Source organism: Epinephelus moara, chromosome 12 (assembly GCF_006386435.1).
Source record: "Epinephelus moara isolate mb chromosome 12, YSFRI_EMoa_1.0, whole genome shotgun sequence".
Taxonomy (NCBI): Eukaryota; Metazoa; Chordata; class Actinopteri; order Perciformes; family Serranidae; genus Epinephelus; species Epinephelus moara.
Window position 1 is genome coordinate 13,992,353 of NC_065517.1, and position 19,580 is coordinate 14,011,932.

At 40.2% G+C, this 19,580-nt stretch overlaps 1 protein-coding gene across 1 annotated transcript in view; it reads right to left on the reverse strand.

The window, feature by feature from the left end:
* galnt14 (UDP-N-acetyl-alpha-D-galactosamine:polypeptide N-acetylgalactosaminyltransferase 14 (GalNAc-T14)) overlaps positions 1 to 19,580 on the reverse strand; it is a 196,716-nt gene that overhangs the window by 138,741 nt on the left and 38,395 nt on the right. The window contains exon 2 of the mRNA XM_050058286.1: positions 15,859 to 16,028. Within this exon, the coding sequence (XP_049914243.1) occupies positions 15,859 to 16,028 (170 nt within the window). The remainder of the gene's footprint in view (positions 1 to 15,858; positions 16,029 to 19,580) is intronic.

The following is a 19,580-nucleotide window of genomic DNA, read 5'->3' on the forward strand; positions in this document are numbered from 1 at the left end:
GTTTTGTCACGGCCATGAATCAACTCAACTCCAATACAGTCACGATGTGAGGGAAGCTATTTTTGGGAGCCCCCGGTTCCTGAAATAAAGCCCTTTTCATTTTTCCCACAGACAATGATATGTGACTCACAGTTGGAGCACTTCTACGATTTGGATCGGCATGAAATTCTCCTGGTTGAATCGTGAGTCCATAAAATTAACTCCTACGTTAGACAATATCTGGTTCTTCAACAATTAGTGGAGGGCACAAGCCAGGAAAAAACACTTCCCTCCCATTTCGACACTGCTAAATCATCATTAGGACAACACTCCACACAATTATTTATTCTATTTGTTAATGCACAGACATTCTGAGTGGAGGCCAGTCCATCTCCGCCCCTATCTCCAAGAAGGTTTGTGCTCATTGACAGCTGTTTCCCTTTGTTCCAGAGCTCTGTAGGTCATCTGATAATAACAGAGATAAAATCATGATAAGCATTTTCATTTCCTTTGAGTTGAAAGGTTTTGGCAGTCTGATGTTGACTTCATCTATTGTGAATCTGATTAGCTGGTCATTTCGTGCATGCTGTCACCTGTGTTCATTTTCTCCTTTGTTTACTTCCTCGCTTGCATGTTCATTTGTTAATTATTCATCTAATCTAGTTAATCAGTTCATTTAATTATTTACTAACTTATTATTAGTTTATACGTGTGCTTTAGGTTCTGTTTAAACGGTCGATCAGCTTTTGCATTTTTGCATCTTTGCAGCTTCATCAGCTGAAAGTTATTAGTGAACTCTGCACGCTGCTTTGAGAACAGAAGCCCAGCAGCTCCAAACTGCAGTAAAACTCCACATTCAACTCCACACCACAGTGTGTGTGTTTGTGTGTGTGTGTGTGTGTGTGTGTGTGTGTGTGTGTGTGTGTGTGTGTGTGTGTGTGTGTGTGTGTGTGTGTGTGTGTGTGTCTCTGTCTGTCTGTCTGTCTGTCTGTCTGTCTGTCTGTCTGCGTTTGTGTGTGTAGGTGGGTGTTTACTGCAGAGTTTTACTTGTAATTATCAACAGCTCAGCAGGGGAGACTGGTGTGCTTTTGTGTGCGATTGTGTGCAGGTTTTGAAATGTGTGCGTATGTGTGTATGTGTTTGTGCTTGTGCACGTGCATAAAGAGATTGTTGGAGGGCTTCAGCATGAAGTTACATCCAGCTGTTTTGCAGGATCACCAACAGTAACCCTGCACTGCACAAGTCCAGACGAGCACAATGTGTGTCTCTTTTAACTGAAGACACTTAATGGACACGCTGAGATAATACATGCAGTAATTATAACAATAACAATACTAACAATTATAATAGATGTCAAACAGTGACACAACAAAAGAGGAAGGGGAAAACCTCTTCATTTCCCCTTCATAGTAATATAGAAGGTTTTCCCCCTGAATTATATCCAACATAAAAATATAATATAATATACTAACACTGGATTGGAATTCAGTATCAAAAGATACCTCGAGTTAAGGTAACAGAATCAGTATATAGAGGCAGAAAAACGTAGATCTTTGTATCCCTAAAATGAACGTAATGTGATAATGTAAATCTCACTCATCTCTCTCTTTTCTTTTCTATAAAAGAACATTCTTGGACTCATAAAATAAATAATACTACATAATGCTGCAACACATCCATGGCAAAAATGTAATGAAAACTGGATTTGTATTGCTGGCTCATTTGGATCAGTGTTGAACTCACCGTCTATCTCCCTCTCTTTCCCTCTCTGTTTTCTATCCATATCTGACTTTTAGATTTTTAAAGATGCTAACACACACACACACACACCTGCAGGGATCAGGCAGTATTGACTGTTCCCTGGCTCCAGCTCAATTTAAATATGGCCTGAAGGGCGGAAGATGGAAGAAGACAAAAAACAGAGGGGGAAGAGGAGGAAATAGAAGAGTAGAGAGAGAAAAACACCTGAAAAGAAAGAAAGAATGAAGAAGGGATGAGAGGAAGGATGGTCCAGACTGTCTGGCCACGAAGGGGATCAGTGCTGCTCAATACAAGACACACACACAGAGCAGAAGTGGAAGTAACAGCAATCTTTCTTGTGAGGAGTGGCGGTGACAGGATGGTTGACAGGCACTTACACCAGCCAATCAATGAAGACGGATCAATATGTGACTGGGCCAATCAATGACTGCCACAACCACTGTGAGACACACACATTCATGTATACTGCCATTACACAGCCCCATTTGAAGCCATGTCACGGTAAATGGAACATAAATTTCACATTAAAGTGTGAAATAAGTGCAGTGTGATGATAATTATCCTGTGTAGTAGAAATTAATTTATTTTCAATACAGATGTGTTACACTGGTCCACTGTATGGGCCAAGAGGAAGCCACGTTGGATAACGCTGAGTACATATATTGACTGTGACATGCACGAATCCTGCAAGCTGACACAAGGCTCAGTGAGTTGTTGTTAATGAGGGTATGTTTTTCATTTCATACCTCTGTCATGGCTGCACAATATTTTTTAAACGTACTATAAACAGAACATGACTGTATGTTTTTAATCTCAATTCCAGCCTGTGTGAAAATACATATAGAGTTACTGTGTGATACACCAGCAGACTTTTTACATTCAACTAAATGTAACGGATGAAAGGTTGACTTGTGTGAAGATGTTTCCATACAGGGAACAAGGGATCGCTGAATGCTTTGCTGAGTACAGAAATCCTTTGAATCATATGAAATGGCCTTCACCCTCACCAAATATCAACCAAATGTATTAACTACAGCTTTTGTTAGCCTGACATCACCAGAGCAAAATTAGTCTGGAACCTCTCTATTTGGATTTCCAAGTGGCTGTAGACCAAAATGTCTGTTGACCCAATTAGACAGACCACCAACCAATCATAGCATTGAAACGTTTAACGACGGATCGATGGGCAATATGCACATGTAAACAGAATACAGTGTGCAGAGATGATCTGTGATGGTGTGGCATCTATATGTCTATAAACGAGTGTTGCCGTTTATTGCCATCTGGTAATCTGTATAAACAAGAGGGGGGCCAATGAGGAAGACAGCGCTCTTTCTACAATCATCATCAAAACAAATGAGGGAATATGTTAGAAAAATGGCGTTTAGCCCTCCAGTCCAGAGACTTCTATATCAGGAGCACTGAAGCTTGTTCTGGGGGCTTGCGGTGTCTGTGAACTGTGACACCTTATGTTGGCTTTTCTTGTACTTAATCAGCCATCTGTACATTGAAAGTAATACTTTGGTGCAATAGCTGGCTAGAGGATAGGTTTTATCACATACTTGAGATTCTCTAGATCAGTGGTTTCCAAACATATTGGTTTGTCCTCGCCTAAAACAAAGCAACTGTGTGTCTGAGTTGTAACCAGTTCAACCAAAAGGTGACTTTCCTTCCCAGATTAATTCATTTGAATAACACTTGAAGGCTTGAAGATGTGAAATTATTCAGTAATTCCCAGGAAAAAAGCAAAGTCTGAAAAATGTAAGATAGTTTTGATTATTTTTATACTGTGTTAATAATCCTGTGAACTCTAAGATTGGTCTAACAGTTTGTAAGGAGGGTCCAGACCCCCGGGCCTCACAAATCTAAATGCTAGATATAATCAACACTATCATCAGTATCTATCTTTTGTGTAAGTTTGTGATGAGATCTGGACTTTGGACTGTTCTTGTGAAACCTTTAGATTCAACCTGCTTTGTCTATTTCTGTTGGGAGGAATAAAACACCAAACAACACAATGTGCGCAGCAGTGCAAAACACAACATCAATAGCTGTGTGAAAGTGTTTCAGGCTGGACTGTTTCTTTAAGTTTCACTATCCATGCCTGAAATATACGAGGGCTTAAAAATTCTGTCTTTAATCTGCCTCCTCCCCTTCTCCTCCATCTCGCCTCCACGACTGAAGTGGATTTAAGAGGTGAAATCAATGAGACATCAGAGCTTCACAAGGATCCACTGTCTCAGTCTATTTCCAGGACCAGCTCTGCCTCCTTTTTCAGACACTCTGTGTGTTTTCTCACAATGTAATTTTCTGTAATTCTCTGCACTCATCAACAAAGCACGTAATACAAAAGAAAAGTGGGAATTTGGAGAAGAGCACTGCAGAAAAGCTGCAAAAAAAGGACAGAATCCAAAAGCACTGAGGCGAAATGAGAGCCAAACAAATCTAATCAGGTATCAGAGCAGATACAGTTGTAACGCCGTCTGCTCAGTGATTGTTTCGACATGCAGTCGTCTCGGAGGCAGAGCAGGACGGTTAGCTGAGGCGCTAGCTACGGTAAAGCCGCTTAGCGTCACTGTCACTCTGTGCTGTTGTAGAGCACCGGGGTGCTTCAGAGCTCAGGTTCCACATCAGCAGATTACCCACAATACACCAAGGGGATTTCCTCGCCTCACAGAGAGCTTTCTGCTATGGTTTGTGCTGTTTGTTAAATTCAGTGTAAACAGCGGTAAACGCAACACAAGTCATCATGTTTTTTCTGACAGAGAAACTTCTTGGACAGGTAAACCAGAGCTCAGGCTCAAGATGAAGACAGTAGATTTTGTCTTAAAAGAGTCCCATATGATCAATACAATGGTAAAATGTGAATGTCTGAAACAGAGGGACACATACCTGAATATTCAGAAAGTCACACAGCTGGATTTAGTCAAATTTAATTGGCTAAAGTAGGAATATTTACTACTAATATAGTATGTTTTTCAGGGGTGCAGATTTCATTTTGCAATTTGAAACAAAATCAATAAAATGTCATGTGTACGGTTTCTAACCTGATGGGGAAAAACATTCCTAGATTTCTCTTAAGAAATAAATTAATTTTTTGGTATGCCCATTTCAACTTCACCAAGTAAAATGCACTGAAAGGAATTTAAAAATCATTTAAGTTCATAATTCTGAGGGGTTTGAATTAACATGTCTCCACACCTCTAAAACTTTGCCCACATCCCAGGTTTTTCAGCAACTCCAATATGTCTGGTGCCTACTGACAGCTGTTTTCACAGTTGTCATCCTGTTCCAGATACACATAAATAGTGGCAGAAAAACTGCCCCAAAAATGGCGACAAGGGTGGATGAGTTTAACACAGCCAGACAGGTTGTTGTGAATCAACTTACAGCAATAACAACGCTTAAATCTGCAACTTCTGCTTCTGCAGCAATAAAGTTGTTAACTGAAAATGAAGTTGATTTGATGGATACGTCACTCAGTCGCTAATGACTGGGTAAAAAAAACAACCCTTCCCATAAAGAGGACAGCTCACATGATAAAATGGTAAAATGAAAATGAAATGACAGTACAATGTGATTATAAGGCTAGTTTTGAGCTTAAAACACTAGTTGAACTATTGCAATTTAAGAGATATCTAGATATCTTGGTTACAACTGGACATCCAGATCTCATCTGGTTTAAGTAGATGTTCTAAATGGACGGCAAGTGATTCGCAAACGTGTCAAGTTTGTAAAAATCACACTTTATTTTGAAGTACAGTGAATTTTCAGCACAGAATTTTTGTTCTGAAGTGCTTTTTCTGCTGTAGAGTGAGTGACTGATGGACAGCTACTTGACAGAGACAGCAAACTAGCTTTATGACATGACAAAATGCAAGTATGACTCTGATTATATCTAGATGACATGTAAGCAATGGCAGAAAAGGTATTCATATCTTTACTAAAGTAAAAGTCGCAATACCTCAAAGTCGAATGACTCAGTACAACTAACATTCTTGCCATCAAAATCTTACCTTAAAAGAAGTAAGCAACAAAATGTAAGTATCCAAAATCAAAGTCATCATTAGGCAGCAGAATGTTAATGTGACATAATATTATTGGCTTATTATCACATGTGCTTTAAAAACTACAGTCAGGTAGTCTAAAACAATCAATCTATAATGCATATTTTATAAACTGAGCACATACGTTGTACAGGGCTGCAACTAATGATTATTTTCATTGTCAACCTGTGAATTCTTTTCTCCACTGATCAATTTGTTGTAATATAAAATGTGATATAAGATGATGTCTTCAAATGTCTTGTTTTGCTCACATCCCAAAGATATTCAGTTTACTGACACAGAGGAGTAAGGAAACCAGGGAATATTCACATTTAAGAAGCTGGAAAAGAAAGAAGAAGAAAGAAGTTTGACTTATTTTCTGAAAAAGTACTCAAGACGATAAACTGATTATCAAATTAGCCGGCGATTAATTCAATAGTTTACATCTGATCAATTAATCGAATAATCATCATTGCACCTGTAATGTCGTATGTAAAACCTTTATCTTCAAAGTAACTGGTGACTCTACAGTAGCTGTCAGATAAATGTAGTGCAGTAAAAAGTATAATATTTCCCTCTTAAATATAGTAGAGTACAAGTATAAAGTTGCATTATGGCATGTAGCGTTTTCTCTAGGAGAGAAGTGGTTGCAGGGCACTGGGGAACGCCTCCTCCCAGCACTTCAAAAAAAGACTGTGTTCAATGGGCATTTAATATCACCTAATATTGTATCGTTGTCTAAAGAATCGATACAATATCGTATCGTGATGAAACTGGTGATTTACATCCCTAGTTCCAACAACAACAATACCTTCATATTAATGTTAGCTAGGTAGCTAGCGTAACATTGCAACAGAGGGTTGACTACACAGTTAACAATAAGCTTACGTGTACGGTGTTCTGCTCCCACAAATGGGCTTTTCTGTCTGTCACTAGTGCCTTTCTGAGAAGTTCAGATATTCACCGAGATGCAATCTCAGCAGCTGCAAAAAAAGCATGAGCACTCTGGAAAAAAAAGACGCTGGGCACGCATGTGGCAGCATACGCTCTCTATACACTGGGGGCAACTGAAAAAGATGCCAGAGCAAAAGCAATAGGGCAAAAACGCTGTGTGGACACAGGCCCTAAAATTGAAAAACTCATGTTAAGTATAAGTACCTCAAAACTATACTTAAGTAAATGTACTAATTTACATTTTACTACAGCATGTAAGAATTGTTTCCACAGCATATATAAATGACTATATTTCAGCATGTTGTCAGAACCTGCCCGAAACTAAAAATACGATCAGTGTCAACAGACTGAACTAGTATATTGTTGTCACTTTATTATTCAGTCTGGCATCATGTTCATGTTTGCTTCTTCTGTGTTTGGGAGTTTGTTTTTCCGAAACAAGAAAACAGTTGCAAATGAGCACACCATCAGACCTGTTTAAATCAGTGAAGAAAGTCAGAGATGATGTGGGCGGTTTTCAAACAAATTGGTTGAGACAACAATTTTATGTAATCCAGACGTCTAAAAAAAACTTTCACTTTCCAACCACACTTAGCCTCTAATCTTTAATCTAACCGTCTACATGTATATTCAAATGCCAATCACCACATCAGTGTTTACTGGGAAGCTGATAAAGAAATGCAGCGAATGAGGTTTAAAGTTTTTGGAGGTCAAATGTGTTTTCAAATCCTTTTTGCAGAACATCGGTTCACAGCAAATCAAAGCCTCGAGGGTGTTTTATGTTTCCTCCATCTGCTTTTGATACCAGACTCTTTGATCATCCATCACCGGAGCAGGTAATCGAATAAACGAGCATGACGAGGGAAAATAAAACTCATCCAGTGTCAGAGTTCAGATGGTATTTTTTCTTTGTGTTTTTCGGGGCTCGTGATCTGAGGAGGATGAGGAGCGTCTCAGCGTGGGAGGCACCAAAGCTAATACAGTGATTAATGTTTAGCTGCATGTTGTGATTCATGGAAACATGACTAAGTGGTTGACTGAGTGTGAAAGACGCTGACGCCACTCTATACGCAGACACATACTTCGCATACACAAACACACACCACTCACATGGACGGGGTTATTGAATGAATGCATGATCTAGTTCGTGATAAGTGTTCAAGGATCACTGGGTCACAATGCAATGCAATAATTAGTAACCAACTCAGTGGACTGTCGATTTTTTTCCCCCCTCTACAGCACAGGCCTGTGTCTGGTTGCCGATGGTTACAAGAGGATGCCTCCATTTTGGAGCAGTGACAACAAAGCACTGGAGCGTTATCACATCTCCCGCCCTGGCAAAAACAAAGAAAATGACAAATGTGTGCAGGGTGGTGTTTTGTTCAGTTGTGCCTCAGAGGAGAGAGAGGTGATAATTTTACACCCTTTTAATGTCACTGCTTCAAATGTGGTGACATTTCTCTCGTGACCAGTGGATGCCTCTGTTGTTTTAGTAAAAAGATGCTTTCTTGTGCTGTGCATGAAAATGCTATGACTAACAATGTGTTTGTTGCTGAGTCCCACTATTGTCTTTATTCAAACATCCCTTAACATGTATTTGATCGATACCTTTATCTTTGATACCTTTCTCCTAAAGTTTATTTGAGACACAAACCGGGATGGAATGTAAATAAGCACATTTACTGCACTTAAGTACTGTACTTAAACACAAATTCAAGGTACTTGTACATTACTTCAGTATTTCCATTTTGTGCAACTTTCTATTTCTGCTCCACTACATCTAAGAGATTAATATTGTACTTTTTGCTCCCCGTGTGTCTGATCCTGCTGGTGTCAGAAAAATAACCTGAACATCAGCAAAACTAAGGTGATGATAGTGGATTTTGGAAAGAAGCAGCAAACGCACTATACCCCCATAATATCAACACGTCCTTGATGAAGAGGGTGGACAGTTTCAAGTACCTTTGTGGTCCACACAGAGGGCCTGACCTGGGTGCTGCATACTGACTCAGTGGTGAGAAAGGCAAGACAGAGACTGTTTTACCTGAGACACCTGAGGAAATTCTGGATTTCCCCTTAAATATTGAGGGATTTTCACTCCTGCACCAACGAGAGCATCCTGACGGGAAACATCAGAGCCTGGTATGGAAACTGCACCAAACAGGACCACAAGACCATGCAAAGATCGTTCAGCTGAACACACTACAGGCGCTGCTTCACCCTGCATAAAGGATGTTTACACCAGGCGCTGCAAAAATAAGGCCAGGGCAATCATTAAAGATCTTAGACACCCAGATAACAGCCTTTTCTCCCTGCTGAGAGAGGGAAGAAGGTACCAATTACACCAGGCCAGCACTGAGAGGGTCAGAAAGACCTTCTACCCTCAGGCCACGAGGATAACTAACTGAAGACCCTGCCTGTAAGACCCTCCCACCCTTTATATAGACATTTATTTATCATTATTACACTGTTTTAAAAGCACAAATTGAAGGAACTCACAGATTAAATTTCACTGAAATTGTGTACGTATGATTTCATGTGAGGAATAAACTGATTGATTGGATAATGTGATGAGGATGAAGTATTAACATGAGCAGAGGGAGTTAAAACTAGCACAACCCTAAGTAAAATGCAACATACACATTAACCCAACAGTAATACTGATTGAGTATTTTTACTTTTCATATTCTAAGTGCATCTTACTGATAATACTTACATACTTTTACTAAATTAAGGTTTTTAAAGAATCTGAATACTACTAAATTTAAAGACAGCGAAACAAGGATCTCGGGAAAAAAGACACTTGAGGTGTTTTTCTTATCAAGGCACCTTCAGAGTTTTCTCACTCTGCACTGTATAGAACAGCTTGGTCACCATTTATCTGAGATCGTACAACACTTTGTCTCTTGATGTTCCTTTGTCTTACATTAGAACATTTTCTTACGCAGTTCTCGTTGCCATATCAACCCATTGTGTAGTACTGTAGGACATGTTTCCTCTCTGTACTGTATCAGCCCATTGTCTTCACGCTTGGATCTAATCCCTGCGGTGGAGCGGCTGTTGGGCTTATAGACTGCCTGTCTGTCGGAGAGCAGACGGAGGGAGGTTCCCCTGTTCACCGAGATAATAGCAGAGCACTGGAGTGGTTTATACACTCACACATACACACACACAAACCAACACACACAGCCTCTCAAGCTCTGCATGTGGCAATTATCTCTCCTCTCAGCAGCTTGTGGCATCTCCCCCATCTCCTCCTCTTCTCCTCCACCTCTCCTTCTCTCCTCTCCCTAATCTCTACTTGACTTTTCTTCCTCATCCTCCTCCTCATCCTCCTCTTTGCTCCCGCAACCACCTTCTCTCCTCTATCTCCCCATCTTTCCCTAAGCCGTCTATTGCAATCCTCTCATCTCTTTCCTCGCCTCCTCTCTGCTCCCCCTCCTCTGAACTTGAGATTGTGACAGAGCACTCCTCCCATACACAATACCGACCTGAACAATCTGCCCCCGCTTCCCCAAAAAAATAAAAGAAAAAGCTATCCACACCTCCCTGGTCCCCCTTCCCAACTAAAAACAGCACTGTTTTTTTGCAACTTTGTAACACACTCACACACAGGAGCAACACGACTGATCGCCTGAGTGAATGGACACTTTGAAGATAAATGTCAAACTCAGACAGACAAAAATATAAGTGGTTTCTGAAAGCACACTTCCTAACTTTGTTTACTTTCTTTTGGCTTTGTAGGTTACTGGAGCCTAGGAACCTAATGTCTATTTGACAATTAAACAACATTAGTTTGTCACAGATACACATGGAAGATGTAAATGCTCAGCAGCCTCCCTTTCACTTCAGTACTGTAGTTCTAAGTTTAACCTTTAGTTTAACTTTTTTTTTGTAGCCAGCACCATGTGGCTTTGGTTTCAGTGTCCAGGCATCTGTGGGCCCGTTTGACAAAAAAGGCGCAGGGAGTGACCTACAGTTGGATTTACATCAGGGGTACTCAACTAGCTTTCCACAGTTTTCCACTTATGAAAATGACAGGAGACCAGGGGCTGATTGCAGCAACCCCACACAGGTCAGGTGTAGGTAGGGCCATTTCTACAATTTGAGAACATCTGGGGGTTAGCCTGGACTGCTGATGGGGGGTCTGCAGGATCCTCCTGTGGCAATTTTAATTCTGTTTTTAAATTAAAAAAAGCTATATTTGTTGTTTTTTATGCACTCTGGTGTCTCATTTGCATTCAAAGAATAAAAAAAACAATCCCAGTGTGAATCAGAAAATGGTTGATGGGTCACCCTATTGTAGGGTGGAGGTGGAGTTAAGTATCACTAATCTACATGCTTAAATGTTTCTAGAATTTGTGTTTGTGCTTCCACCGCATACCAAGAAATGCTGGTATAAGGAAAGTCGACCAATCATGGAAATAAAAGTGATGACTTTGCTTGATTGTCTTATGCAAAAACACAAAAATAAATCAATAAATAACACTATGATAGGGGTGTTTGAATTATATCTACTTGTTGGAAGGGGAGCTTAACATGAAAAAGGGATGTAACAAGCCACAATTATAAACTACAGCTAGACTTCACTCTCACTAGTTTATACTAGGTATAGCCCAGGGACAGAAACCGGATTTAGGCTCTTGTGGTAAAACCGCAGGCACTGTTCCTGAATTTCTAAAAAATGTTCGAGTTAATGAAGCTGAGAAAGTGTTGTTGGTTGCTGCTTCACCAGGAAATGTTTGATTAAATTTATATATTAAAACGTAGGCATATCTACAGTATAAACTAAAGGTCCAGTGTGTAGTATTTAGGGCATTTATTGGCAGACATGGTATATAACATTTATAAGTTTATAATCACCTGAAAATAAAAATGTTTGTGTTTTCATAACCTTGGAATGAGCCATTTATATCTACATATGCAGAGAGTCGTCTGTCATGGAGTCTGCAACACTGTTTCTACAGTAGCCCAGAACGGACAAACCAAACACTGGCTCTAGATAGAGCCTTTTGTGTTTTTGCGTCTGCCACCATAGTTCTCCTACACGCTTGGCACATGGGAAAAGTTTCAGATGGTTGCAACTGAACCTTTAAGCAACATGTGTAAGCAATAAATGTAATATCGGAATATCCTAGGTATTCCTCCTCCCATCTCTAAAGTTTATCAATACGTAAATTGTGCCCAAAATCCCAAAGACATTACACCTGCTTGGCATTTATCCATGTGGAAGTCGTCCAGTTCACCCATAGTCTCTTCCTATTTTCCAGATTTCTTGCAGCCTGCAGGCTATACTGAGGCCAGCCGTGCATCTTCAGGTCAGAAGCTTGTTTTCTAATCTTTAGGTTATCGTTGCCCCGCTGGGAAAATAACAGACCTGGCGCCTCCTCTCTAAACCTGCTGTGCTTTCTCTACTGGAGCTGTGCTTCAGAGTGGTAATCTACCAGGCTCTCTTGTTTTGGTATCTTTATTCTGTTTTAAGGCAAGGTGTTTCTGCAACTACATTACCCAGAGATCACCTGTCAATCACATAGCATCTTTCCTTGAATTTTCTAGTGGCAAGATCTGAGTTTGTCCTGAGTTTGAATGTTTTTCTTTCTACAGATCTTTATCTATATCAAACTAAACTGTAGAATTTAAGAGTTATAATGTGATAATGTGCAGTTTAGAGTTTTAATGTTAAGAGCAAATTCTTGAACTTGGATACACTGACACTCTCGCACCTTAGTTGGCCACAGACCATCAAAACATCACAGCTTGGTATTAAAAGGGTAAATACACTGTGAATGATTTGGTAATGTGTCTTCATTTTTCCTAATAGAACATTACTACGGCGAGTGAGGGTAATGATTTCAACCTCTGACAGTTTGCAACTGACTTGGCCAACTGACTTCAACAAAATCTGAACTGGGCTTTAAACTTTTGGTAGCCAACTAGAACAACAAAATTAACTGCTACTTCAGTCCACTAGATACTTTTTGCTGTAATGAATATGACTGACGTGAAATGAACAGACTGAAAACTTGATCTCATTAGATAAAACAGATGTTGACAAAGATTTCCTTTGGGGATATAATTTGCATTTGTTAAAAAAAGGTGATAAATCGCAGTGCATGTTATCGCAATACTCACCATATCCAACAACATTCAGTATCATAATAATATTGTAACATAAGGCCTCTGGTGATTCACACCCCTAATGGAAGGTAGTAGAAGGCTTGTTGCCAATGGCTGGGAATCCAGCTGCAGTCATCACAGGTAATCACAAATCCTCAATAACACCATAAATTTAAAATGCTCCATTTCCAAATCTCCTCCAACCAGTCCTGTCCCTCACTTTTTGTGCCCTTTCTACAAATTTCTGTCATACCACCTTGAATTTCCACCAAACGCTCCCCTTTGGGAATGGAGCCAAAGTGTAGGAAGCACCTTAGTGAGTCTGCAGAAGAAGAGAAGGTGTTTCTAAGAATACAAAACCTCAGAGGCTTCATTTGAGGATTTCACTGCAGTTTTTTTTTCCATCCAAACAGAGTATGGGGTGCTATCATTTCCCCTGCCAAGCGCTCCTGAGATGTACAGCTACACGGTAACTGAGTTAACAGATAATCACGTAACAGCAAACCCCCACCCGTCCCCACACACACACGCACGCACACACACACACACACACACACACACACACACACCCTTCCTTGCTGTCCTATACGAGATAAATGAGCACTATCAGCCCCCTACCTCCCTGCTAGCAGATTAATGTGTAAGCGTATCCCTGGTTTCCCGCCTCCTACACACACTTCTCACTTTCTCTGTCTCACACACACACACACACACACACACACACACACACACTTCTCCACCGCCTTATGTCAGCTCAACACCGAATTTCCCTCCTCCGGAAACACAGCAGATGATACAGGCGGCCGACACATTTAGGCACGTTACCGTACACATGTGAACATGTAGAAACACACACACACACACACACACACACTCACACACACACAGTTTGACACGCACAGTGTCAGAAGCTATGATTGAGTCAGACATCATACATCCCATCATCTGCGGGTACATCTTGAAAACGTCACACACATCCACACACACACACACACACACACACACACACACACACACACACACACACACACACACACACACACACACAATGATGTACGTGCCAGTTATGCTAACAGATTTTAGCTTCCTACGTGAGTCGTGGAGCCGTACCCTGCTGTGCTCACCACCACCAGCCGCAGCAGCAGCAACCTTCCAGGGCTTAGTCATGTTCAGTGTAACTGCCAAAACAAACAGCCACCCAATTAACGCCCACATGCAGCTTCCTATTAGAGAGCTGGGTCACCACGAGCTGCCTGGTAACCTTTAATCACACAACCACTATCGGCTTTAAGCCACACTGTCACAGCGGGCAAAATGGATGTTCCAGACGGATTTGTTTGTCTTTTGCATTAATCTAACTTTTCTGTACTTTTACAGACAGAACAAACAGTGCCAATGGCACCTCTAAACAAAAGTATGGGGGGTTTAGGAAAGACAATAAAATGAAAAGAGTAACCTAGGCACCTAGAAAAGTACATTAACCCTCTTAGAAGATAAGGATGGTATTTTTTTTAAATCGTCAACAAACCCCATTAAAAAACCATAAACAAGAATTTGTTCATCTCTCTCAGTACTGGCTGACTTCCCCATCCTGCCTGTGGAGTTCAGCCCCAAGCCCACTGCCTCCTGCTGCAGATCAAAATCTTTAAAAACTATTTTAAAAAGTCTTTACTGGTTTCCTAAAACAACTGCACACTGTAGTTTTTATCAAAGAAATAGGGCATTTGTTGGGGACTGTTTTCAGCAGCAGATTAATCCACATTTGGTGCTCCAGTGAGTATTTGTGGCAGTAGGACGGCATCTGTGGGACTGAGTCAAAACAAACTACAGTGTGTATGTTCAGGGTAATGACGGAACATGTCACCTAGTGCAACAGTGTGACTCACTGATGCGTTTTAATTGGCACAGAGGAAGAAGATAAATCAGGCTTTGATACAGACACAATACCTGTTTGCAGAGACATCCACTGTTGGTAAAATCCACACACTACAGAAGTAGAATAGTTTCATGTGATGTAACAACAAAATGCCTCAAGCATGAACATTTCGATCAATGAAGATATAAGCTAGATATAACAGTGTTTTTTTCCTAATTGAAGAATGTAGAATCAAGACACTAAAAAATACTTAAAATCAAACAAAATGAACACCCCTTTGTGAATGTATTCAATAATTCATCACAGCAAGCACTGATATTCACTAAGTGTTTTTGATAGATAATCACATGTCAAAAATTATAAGAACAAAAGGCACATTATAAAAGGCATAAAGAAAGATCAAAGTACTTAAATGCCTTGATTGCTGACAGAGAATCATGGAAAGCGTAGTTCAGGAAGATGTGAGTGTGCGTGTGTGCTACACTGGACCTCTCCACGCTTTCCACAAGTGCCTGGAAGTTTTTATCAGCTGAAATGTGTAAGAAGGCGGCTGCTGTCAAAGCAGACGAGCCCCTTATCTTCCTGCTGAGCGTCTTTCCAACAGACGAGGACGGGCGCTCCACTAAGAGGATTTCTATTTTGGTGTTTAATTTAATTTCTTTGCGGACAGCCGGATTGTAATTTGGTGGTTTTTCTATGAAAATGTGTTTGGTTCCATAATCTAAATTTGTTTTAGTGCAGATAGGAGATTAATTATGAGCTCAGAGAGCTGCTGCTGTGTTACTGTTTGACCCTGTGTGTGTGTGTGTGTGTGTGTGTGTGTGTGTGTACAAAGCGGTTACACCGATCTGTACTGTCATATGTGTGTGTTCTGATGGGTTTGTTTGCACCTGCTTGCTATTGGAGTTTGGGTTTGTATGTGTTCTGATAAGCTTTATTCCTATGCAGTACACACGGATTGATTCATACATCACATTATAGAGAGTGTGTGTGATAAACGTTTTCCTCCAGCAGTTGGATTGAACATGCTAGACTGCGTCGCCACACAGGACAGAGTGTTTCCAAACACATCTGACATCTTAAACGCTGATTCAAACAAATGCAGAAAGAGCGGTGTGTGTGTACCTGTAGTGTCGTGTGTCTCTCAGGGCTCGGTTGCTGGGGATGCGTTCGCTCTCTCTCTGGTTGAAGGCGTAAAGGGTGTATGGGTCGTCACCGGGCTTCCAGCGCCGAGCACTCAGGTAACCACGTTCATCAAAACCCTCCAACATGTCCTCCCACTCTGCATCTGAGATCTGTCAAAAAATAAATAAAGCAGTCAGTTAGTACTATAATCAATAGTTATTTTCATGTCATCTGTCGGCAGTTTTTTTTTTTTTTTTTTTTATAGTGTTTAATTTGCTTGTTTTATCCAATACCCAAACAGATTTAATTTGCATGATCTACAGTTAACCAAATTTCATCAGGGGCTGTACGATAGATCTATTTGTATGAGGACCAAAACGTTAACTTGGAGGTCATTTTTCATGATTTCAAAAGAGCAATACACACTATTGTTTTCCATGTAAGCCAACACACTGTGCTCTGACTAAATGCAAATCATTGCAAGGTCACGTACATCACCACACTGGGATACACCACTGACGTTTTTTCCAGTTGTGATACTTCAGTAGAGCAGCAGTTATGTCAAATCTGCACATCTTACCTATTGTACCCGACTACATCTTCTAATTTTAATATAAATAATGCAGTTCATTTATATAGCACTTTTCAAAACAAATGCTTTACATGGTTGAACCAGGAACAAAAACATTTCAGGACTGCAATGACATAAAATCAACAGTACAAAATTATAATGGAAAAAAACCCCAAACTAATATTAAAAATAAAAAACAGCAGCATTAAAGACAGATGAGACATGTTGGAAATAAAAAATAGTGTGTCTGCATTACTCAGAGGTCACACATACATTAACTGCAGGTGCTTGTTACCAGATATCCGTATAATTAAACTAGTATTTTGTCAATACATCTGTTGAATTATTTAGATTTTCTCTGTTCAATTTATCAGTCTGTCAACCACCCGATCAATCATTACGTACAATAATTTAGCAATTAATTAGAGACCCTTTATTGCACAAAGAGCTCCCCAGTGTTCGAGCCAAATGAAACACCTCAGAGCAATGAGAGTTTCTTGGTTTGAAGCAGTTTTAGGTTTTGTTGACTGACATTTTCTTTGCATCAGTCATCAGACTGGATGACAACTGAGTGTGAGATTTAGTCATAAATGTCACATTCTGAGTCTTTGGATTGTAACCTGTGATTATCCACCAAAGATATGCTGAGTGTGTATGCGTGTGTGTGTGTGTGTGTGTGTGTGTGTGTTCGGCTGTTGCGTGTGTGTGTGTGTGTGTGTGTGTGTGTGTTCGGCTGTCCGCGGCGAGGGGCTCTTTAAAAGCATCAGGAGAGTTTTTAGAGGTCATTTTACTAAAAGAAGATTGAGAAGGGTTTTTAAACTTGCTGCTCTTTGGTATTTAACAAGATGAATGTTGGACTTCAGCTTTTCATCGCCGTTGTTCTCTCCTTGTTTTGTGACTAAATGCTGCTCTTTGTCTCTCAGCAGCTTTTGCTCCACTGATCTGAGCTGTCCTTGAGGCTTTGCATTGGTTTGTGCTTTCAAGACCCTATTCTTTATTTTCCGATCACAGAAATTTGAGCTCGATAAATACACTAATAAAAGAAAAAAAAATTCAAAAGAGGTTATCATAAATCAAATTATATAGATCTATTTTCCTCCTGTGTTTACAGACATTTAAAGGTGTGCACAAATCCCTAACAGCATTCAAAAACATTAACAACGTAATACTAACTTAAATCAATTAGTTTCAATCCCATGTTTTGAATTTTGCTGGTGCTTTTAGTTTGATCACAAATTGTAACTTTAATGTTTACGTCTGTATGTTACTGCGCTGTTGCACTGCTGCTCAGACTGTAAAGGCTTTTGATGGGGGTTGCAAAAGTTAACCATTCAATACATTCAGCCAATCAATCATTCAATCAGTTCTCCAACCTAATATGAAGCTGGTTCGCTTGGTGCACAGCTGGTGCTGATTATGCAATCACTTTTCACAGTCACAAATATTCGCCTTTGTACACCTCTGTTCAGTGCAAGCAGAGGGGCGAAACATTTACATAAAACATTTACTTCTGGTGGCAAAGCAAATCCTCATCTTCACATTGCTTGGAGTTCAACTTTGGTGAACTCTGACCAGCAAAGTCACAACGCAATATGTGGGGCAGGGTCATTTCTAGGATTTGAGGACACTGGGGGCTTAGCCCGGACCTCCCCTGGAATTTTTTTAAATAAACAAGTTCTATTTGGACACTTTTTATGTATGTACTTTGAAAACTTTGATTCATCTAATAAATATTATATAATTACAGATTAAGCTACCCAGCAGTATATACTGCATTTAAAATTAGCTCCATCTTTACCAGCTGCAACAAAGTTATTACCAGTACATTCTCTTACATGCAATAACGAGGGTTTCAATGCATAACTGAAATGACGTATAATTACATCTAGGGCTCTTTTGAAAAGTATTATTCTTTGGCCTATACTTGATTTTTAAAAGTATACATACAGCCTGCTGAGATCCAGGGATATTCATAAAACATTTGGGGCTGAAGCCTCGGATGCCCAGGCCTAAAAACGCCACTGGTGTGGAGGAGACAAAGATTGTTGCCGTGTTCACCAACTGTTGGCCATGAAAAATGCAAACTGCCCCACATGAGAGATGCGGCCTGGCTGGCAGTGAGACTGCCATGCAATGTAAGAAAATGGTATATAACATCTTATTTCACTCCCATTTATTAGCAAGCTAGCTAACATTAGCTTGTGCGCTTGCTTTGTGTTTGTGTCACACCCGGCACTGCCCACATTAGCTGAGCACTTTCTTAAAGCTCAGTATTGTTTTCACACCTGCAGTTTGGTTTATTTGGCCCAGAGCAAAGAAAAAATCGTGCATGTTCTTGGGCTTCATTTACAGTGTGACCATTGCGTCAAACAAAATGATGCCTGAGAGAGATTTGCGCAACTTCCCACAAAAAAGTTGTGATCTATAAATCTAATTTGACGGGGAATGTAAACATCTGTATGCAAACTCTGACCCATGTGTACATACGTATGTGCCATCTAGCAGTGAGGTTGCCGAACTGAAAACTCTCCCATGTGCCAAGCATGTAGCTATTTCTAAGGTATCAAAAAGATGATTCTTATTTTCAAGTGACAATAAACTAATGAAAACATAGCTATGGTTATTATATCCCACTTCTGCCAACAGATGCCCCTCCATCCCACACACTAATTTCACTTTATATCACACGTCACTTATAAATCCATCATCAAACCAGCAGTGTTTCTGATGCTTGTGCTGGTGAGCCTCAACTTTTCTATAAGCTCTTTTCAAAATCAAATTAAGGCGACTTAGATCTCGAATCAAATTCAGCTCAATATTTCATCAGTGCTGTCTCATCATCACATTCCCCCCGGAGCACAAAGGAGAGGACTGGACTGAACTGACACTCAATTGTGAAGCGCACCGTCTGCAGCTGTTGAAATGCCAGAATGATGCCAGGATGTAACAGGTGGCAAGATTCAGCAAAGTCTGGCTTTCCTTTACCTGATATTAACATACTGAGTCCCTTCCACCTCAGTCTCAATTAACTGGTCTTACTGATAAAATCGGTTATAGCAATCAAAGATAACACCAAACAGTATGTAAGAATCGAGGAACGTTGAGGAGTGTCACTGGTTTGCAATATCATCAAGTAGGACTTCATATCTGC